Raw genomic sequence first — 7,062 nt, forward strand, 5'->3', positions numbered from 1 at the left:
ATACGGACAAGCTCGTGTGGCTTGGCGATTGGTTCATTCTCGATACAGTGCTCAAAAACCCGGATGCCACGCTGCGTGCCGGCGTGGCGAATTTTGCTCTCGTCGGGTGGTCTGGACCAGAAAAAAAGAGCCGCCCGCCAAGCTAAGCTAAAGGATGAGTTTGAACGGGTGTCAGTTTGTTAGACCAAAATATTCCGACCCGCCAAGTTATAGGGCCCGCAGTGCAAAATTTCCTCGTCAGAAAAAACCTGTAGCTTTGTGAGACTCAAGTTGAAATCTCACGGCATTTCTTCTTCGGAGTGTAATTGGTGGTTGTATTTTATTGAACTAGTAGTAATTAGCATCGATCAAAATCAAGTGTAGAATAGTCCTGTGGAGAATCCGGCACATACAAAGTTCAGTAAACCACGTCTCCCAGTTCGGAGCTGGGACATTTTCTCGGCGTGCCGTTGGCTCTGCTTAATTGCAGGAATAATTTGAGTGCAAACAAAAGAATAAGTGGATGTTCAAGTTTATCCCAAGTAGTTTACCCAATTTCTCAAATGTCCCATTGTGAAGTTGATGTTTGTGATATCATCTTGCGCTAATTTCAACAAGATAACTGAATCTCCAAAGATTGTGCCATCCCTCGAAGAGGTGTTGCACTCAAATTAGCAATCACATGTGATAAAGCAGAAAAAAAGAAGTAAACAACAAGAGATACTACTATGGATGGAATTTATGCAAGGAAGGCAGATGAACCTAAAGAACCTAACACCACACACTAGACAGACAGATCCAGAAGAGAGGAGATGATGCAGAAAAAGAAGCATGCACATATGCAAATTGCAGAGAGAATCAGAATGTACAGATGTTCCACCACGGCACAAAACATAGCCTTAGAAAAAAAGCCACAAAATGAATTAGAATATATATATTGTAGCATTATTATTCCTCTGGACCCAGGAGGGGCATCCCTCAAAAGTTGCTCTAGGAAAAACACAGACCAGACCTCTGGTACATACACTTAAGTACGGTAAGAAAAAAAAGGCAAAAAAAGGGGGGAAATTTATCATCCTGATAACAAGAGCTAACACACAAGTTCCAAGAACACTACAGCAGTTTCTACTATACGAACAAAAACCCAAAAGGGGGTGGGTCTATATTGGGGGGCAGCGCCGCCGTACAACTGAACACTCTTCAGACTTATATATCCCGCAATCTTACTTCACATCTCAACAAGAAAAAAAAACCAGGGTCGCCAAAACCTAAACTCGCTGTAGAAATCCGAATCCACAATCCCAAACCTTACATAGACAAATACGCTTAAAGGCCCTCCGATGATAATATATCTGATCTCTTCGACCAACTCCCTGGTTAGCTCTATTAACTAACCCACGCCTTTAAATCATGTGAAGTTCAAAATTTGCACCTTATGCACCTGCGGTTCTCTCCTCAACCTAATATAAATTGCTGTTTGTGAAAAAGATTCCTAGGCGGCGTCATTCCTGCACAAAGCAAAGCAAATAAGTTAGTGTGATTAACAATGTACAATAGCTGAAGCAAGATAAAGACCACAAACAAGTTGGTGCATCGGTGTCTTTTAGATCTCAGCAGTGTTAAACATCATCCAGATAATACAATATTGGTTTCTACAAATGCACCGTGAGTATAATGCTTGGCCTTACATCATCAAGTGAACTAAGCATTAACAGTTCATGTTCTAAGGGAAACAGCTCACTTGAACTGTCCAAATGCAAATGCAACTTCCATGAGCAGTTCCAAAGCTGTCCAGCATATAACATCTACGTCATTTAATACTTGAATGGTATAGCAAGCCAAAAAGGATTGACAAGACATGATGCCATGGTGACTGATGGCGCAGGTATTAAGTGTTGAATTCAGATTAGTGCATTCTAATATATTCCGTATTGTAACCAAAATAAGTACGTGAAGGCTAGCTTGGACGAAGTACCAGCCCATGAAGGAGGCAATATATTCGGAAGTACCATCCAAGCGATACCTTAAGCTTGGTTCCATAGCCCTAAGATCTACTAGCTTTGGTGTCGGATATTCAGTTTTAAGTTGGAGATGATGGGCAAGGAGCAAAAGATCACGCAATTAGAAAAAAGCAATACATAATTTTGATGTCAAGTGTATACTGGAGCTGCCACATACATATTCATGTATTAATACACCTTGATGGACCTATTGCTGGGCTTATTCTGTTTTGGTGAACATGAAGTGCATCAATTTATTCCATGAAGGCTGCTGTTCATGGAGAACCAATATTTGATGGATATATTACTGGGCTAATTATGTTAAAGTAAAAATGAGGTGAATCTATTCTTTCAGCATGGCCAGTTAGGTGCATCTATTCTTTCATCATGTCCGCAGTTCTTGGATGGGCAATATTTGAATGCAGATAAAAAAAAAGCGGTGCTAGTTCAGTTCATGAATGAAAAATGTTTGAATGTGGAAAATAGGAATCACGTGTATAGGACCAGCCGGTATACCAGTTTACAGTAGCACAAAGGGTAACAAGGCGCGATACTGGATTTCATTCTCGTTGAAACTGCAACCTTATCATACTACATCACATCGAATCAAATTAATGTGTCTATTTCATAACAATTTGCAATATCAATCAGCAGGAACCATTAGAATCATTTTAATGTAAGGGTTGGAACATGAAGTACATAGCCACTCAAACATTTTCCTTGGATGCTAACATCATTTTAGTTCATGATGTCAATACCTTCTTTATCATGGTGCTGCTAGGTTTAAATGATCGATGCTTGTCTAGTTCCATGGACATCAAAACGTCACAATTACATTTGTGCATTATCCTGGGCGAACCAAAGCCAGAACTAGTATGTTTCATACTGACTATATTTTGAATATGAAACTTGAACATTAGGATTGACGCCGCACAGTGCGAGTGCTTCAACACAGAAAATGATTCATATCTGAAGCTACATCGTCTAAACATTAGTACGACAGATTTATCAGATTCGAATAGTTTTTATCGATTTGGTCGGATGTGTAGAAATCTTTTTCATTATCATAGTGGATCTTCAAAAAAATGGACTTTGTATATTGACTAAAGTATATACTTCGACTTTCAGAAGCTAGAACTTTAGCTGAATAGTTCAGCAGACAGCTTCGAACTTTAACGGTGCTTATCTGATGTAGATGAACTAGTATTTAAACATTGAATACATAAAATGAAAAAAGAAAGATAACACAAGGAAGAAATGATCTAACCTCTATCTGTTAATGCCCCATGTAACCTGCTGAGCTCTTTGCTGTAACATCTGAAGCTGCATTCCCAAGCCCATATCCAAATGGACTGGTTCCATCAAGCTCAGATCCAGATCTCCAGGTTGTGTCACCATAGATGGAGGCACCACCACCTGCTGAAGAATCTCCAAAGTTCCTCCCATATCCATTGCTTGATTGGTTGAGGGAAGCATTGACGCCACCTGATCCAGCGTTCCTTCCATAAGCACTGGGACTCAGATTGAAGTTGTTTTCACTGGATCCATAACCAAAGTTCCCACTGCCGTAGCCTGAGCCAGCGTTACCACCTTGAGAAAGCACAGGAGGGGTTCCCCAGTTCACATTGTTGTTCCCAATTCCGCCAAGGCCCCCATTTGCAGATGACATGAATGAACTAGAATTTGCGGAGTTTGAAGAGTAATTGAGACCTGAGTTACCCCATAGATTACGAGCCAGCGAGTTAAACACTGACCCAGAATTCTCACCGACTCCACCATAGCTAATGTTGCTATTGTATCTACCCGAATTACCACTGTAGTATGGATTGATCTGCCGTCCATACTGGACACTATTGTTGAAGTTCGAGCTACCACCAATGCCCGGGTTCATCCCTGGGTCAAAATTCATACCAACTCCATAACCACCACCAAAAGAAGGATAGCTACTACGGCCACCCGATAGAAGCCCAAACCTAGCATCCATCCTCACTCCATAGCCACCTACCGGGCTCGGATTGTAACCTTGGGTATACCCATTAAGAAAGCTATTGGTTCTGTTCATTACATAGTTGATTCCACCAGCAGGCGAGCGCATGCTAGGTCCCGGAGATAGCTCCTTAGGAACAGCCCTCTTTACCTCAACCATCTTACCATTGAGTTCATGGAACGTCTTGAACAATGCCTTGTCCACAGCGTCTTCAGAATCATATGTTATGAACCCAAATCCTCTAGGACGCTGCGTGTTGTGATCATACATCACGACAACATCAGTGATCGAGCCAAACGACTCAAAATATGTCCTGAAGTCTGACTCTGTGACGGTGGATGCAAGACCCCCGACGAATATCTTCTTGGTGCGACTAGGCCCTGGTGATCCGTGAGCACTGCCACCACTCTTGCTAAGAGCTTGCTGATCGTCCCTCGGAACAGCTTTCTTGGCCTCCACCTGACAAACGATCCAAACATTGTGAATGTTCCAAAATGACAATAATTACTAAAAAGCTACAAAGCAATATAAAAGCATGGATCTAGCACATCAAGAACATAACGCAAGTAGGCAACCAAACACCGAGCGCTTACCATGCGGCCATCGATCATATGCTTCTCCATTATGACACGCTCTGCGACTGCTGCGTCGGAGAACACGATGAAGCCGAAGCCCCGGGCACGGCCAGTTGCCCGGTCGCGCATGATGACGGCCTCCACCACCTCTCCATACTTCTCAAAGTACTCCCTGAGGCGGTCCTCGTTGGTGTCCCACGAGATGCCACCGATGAACAGCTTCCCGGCGTCCGCCTCCATGTCCGTCTAGCCTCCTACTTCCACCCTGCAAGGAACACAAAGACAGAAGCTATCGCATCAGATCTTATGCCGGCCGATCGAATCAGCAGCCATCGGATCAAGAAAAGGAGCGCCGGCGGCGGCAAGATCCGATCTTTAGCGCGCCGGCGATCCGGGCGGCAGATCTAGACACGAACGACAACGCACCAAGAATGCCCGGCTCGAAGAACCGATCGAAACCGCAGCAATTGGGCACCAGAATGGAGCAGAATTTGGCGCGGCGGGGCGGGGAGAGGGCGGTGAATTCAGAGGCAGGGCGCACCAGTTGATCCGAGGAAGGGTCGCGACGCAGGCTTGCCTAGGATCTTGGGGGAGGCATGGCAACCTCAAAGGCCATACCACGGCACCACCACCTCCTCCTCTTCTTCCTCTCCTTCCTTTCTTGTTGTGTGTCCCTCTCTATTCTATCTCTCTCCTTCCTTTTTATTATTTATTTTCCTTTTGCTATTCTCTCTGTCTCTTTTTTTATGTCCTGCGAGCTGTTTATATATAGATGTCCCGGACGGGGCTTGCCTGTGTCCGCTCCATGCGACGATCGGTGCGACTTGATGCGTCGAAGCCATCGAACGGTTGTGCCTCCCAACCGGCAAATTTAGGCTATTTGTAATAGAAACCAGCGGAAACATAACTCCGTATGTATTCTTGTCGTGTACGTGCACTACTCTCTCTCCTTCTGTATCTTATCTTTCCACAGTTCCCGTGTCTATTTTTGAATGAGAGCTGGACGAAGCCTGGAACCAGAACTGAAGCAGTTGAAGGTCAGCCGTCCGGCGAGATCTCTAGCCGTACTCCCACTCTCCAGCACTCCTCCCCGTCCGACAAATCTCGCCGCTCCACTCGTCCACCTCACGGTCAGGCTGTGGAACCTCGACCTGGACGAGCCGCGCCTCAGTTCCTCCCGGCTCCAGCCCATTCCCAGCACCTCCCGGCTCCAGCCCATTCCCAGCAATTGTGTCCCCTTGAGCATCATGGCTGGTGGTGGCCGGTGTGGTCTCACCAGACGGCGGCGATGGAAGCAGGACAATGGGCCGGCCGGAGTTAGAGTTGAACTTCCTCGTCCATGTGATTCGCCATGACTAGTCCTTGAAGAGTCAATCAGTGTTGGGAGACGTTCTTCAATTGGAGAAGGAGCAATTCGCCCGCTTTGCCCTGCTTTGGCAAAAGAAAAGGAAAAATAGATGTTGATGCGAGCTGTATACGGTATTTTGTTCCATGTGTTTCCAGGCGATGAGATTAATTTGCTTTAGTTTTCTCTTTTTAGTTTTGGGCTGTGAGAATATCACGGAAGAGAATTGATATTGGAGCTGTATTTCTATATTTTTTGAGAGAAGAGAAAGGGAACTAGCGGATGGTACGGGAGGCACAGGCGCACAGCCGTTCGATGGCTTGCAGACGTCTTGGCCGCACGGATGGTCGCACACAGCCGGCACAGGCAAGCCACGTCCAGATGTCCCTGTAGCTTTTTATGCCCCGTTTTCTGCCACCGTTCCCTCTCTTTTTTTTCCTTGCATATGTAACGCTTGTGAATTATGCACATTTACTCCACCGAGATCTTTCCTTTGATACAGGCAGATCATGTACAGTAGTATTTTCTTTTAGAAATCAATCCTAGTGAACGTTTGTATGCATGTATTGATGGACATTTCTTTATGGCTCAAATAATTTTACATTTTCTTATTTATTATTTTTAGGTCTAACCTTAGCCTCGAATTGCATATGATTTTCTTTTCATTGCCAAGAAATATACTATCACATAATTTAACTACTAGAATTGTTATAATTTTGGCTTTTCTCTAACAACTTGAGCTCTTTTCGTGGTACGTGGCTTGCCTTCTACGCCACGGCCCACGTCATCTCGCCCTCCCGTCCGCACGATTTTGTTAAAACGTTTACGTTTTATTTCGTGCTTTCTCGCACGCCGCGGTGGTCCACCGACGCTTGATTTGATGACACTAGCTGCACAGTTTTGTCGGTTCCGTCAGTAATCAGGAGAACCACACATTTTTTTTCTCTTTATGCATGGCACTACTGGCAAATATTTATTTTTTGCAAGAATGTAATTCACTTAGATCCCCTGAAATATTTTGACAACTGTTAATCCATATGTCACGAGTGAACTTATAGAGAATGTACATTCGTATGGCATATGGAGCTGATTTTAATTTTTCAAATTTTGGGCGCCTTTTGCGGTAGATTTTCAAAACCCAACGTTGCCAGCTAATTTGATTAGACTGATTCGTCT

The 7,062-nt window shown here is 44.3% G+C and overlaps 1 protein-coding gene across 2 annotated transcripts; it reads right to left on the bottom strand.

Annotated features, from left to right (window-relative positions):
• Positions 1–878: 878 nt before the first annotated feature.
• LOC127295378 (heterogeneous nuclear ribonucleoprotein 1) lies at positions 879–5,274 on the bottom strand. 2 transcript variants are annotated; one of them, XM_051325320.2, is made up of 4 exons: positions 5,083–5,274; positions 4,560–4,806; positions 3,247–4,425; positions 879–1,487 (listed from the first exon to the last, which is right to left on the bottom strand). In XM_051325320.2, the coding sequence occupies exons 2-3, from the start codon at positions 4,779–4,781 to the stop codon at positions 3,256–3,258; spliced, it is 1,392 nt and encodes a 463-aa protein (XP_051181280.1). In that variant the 5' UTR covers positions 4,782–4,806; positions 5,083–5,274; the 3' UTR covers positions 879–1,487; positions 3,247–3,255. The 2 variants fall into 2 exon arrangements, with proteins under 2 accessions (XP_051181280.1, XP_051181281.1); XM_051325321.2 differs by having other exon boundaries at positions 4,968–5,274.
• Positions 5,275–7,062: the final 1,788 nt, after the last annotated feature.

Source organism: Lolium perenne, chromosome 4 (genome assembly GCF_019359855.2).
Source record: "Lolium perenne isolate Kyuss_39 chromosome 4, Kyuss_2.0, whole genome shotgun sequence".
Classification (NCBI taxonomy): domain Eukaryota; kingdom Viridiplantae; phylum Streptophyta; class Magnoliopsida; order Poales; family Poaceae; genus Lolium; species Lolium perenne.

What these genes read in the sequence shown, in the direction of transcription:
- LOC127295378 (XM_051325320.2), bottom strand. Translation starts at nt 4,781, where the DNA reads ATGGAGGCGGACGCCGGGAAGCTGTTCATCGGTGGCATCTCGTGGGAC. An exon ending in ATATGATCGATGGCCGCATG is followed by an intron (nt 4,426 to 4,559) that starts GTAAGCGCTCGG and finishes ATCGTTTGTCAG; the next exon opens with GTGGAGGCCAAGAAAGCTGT.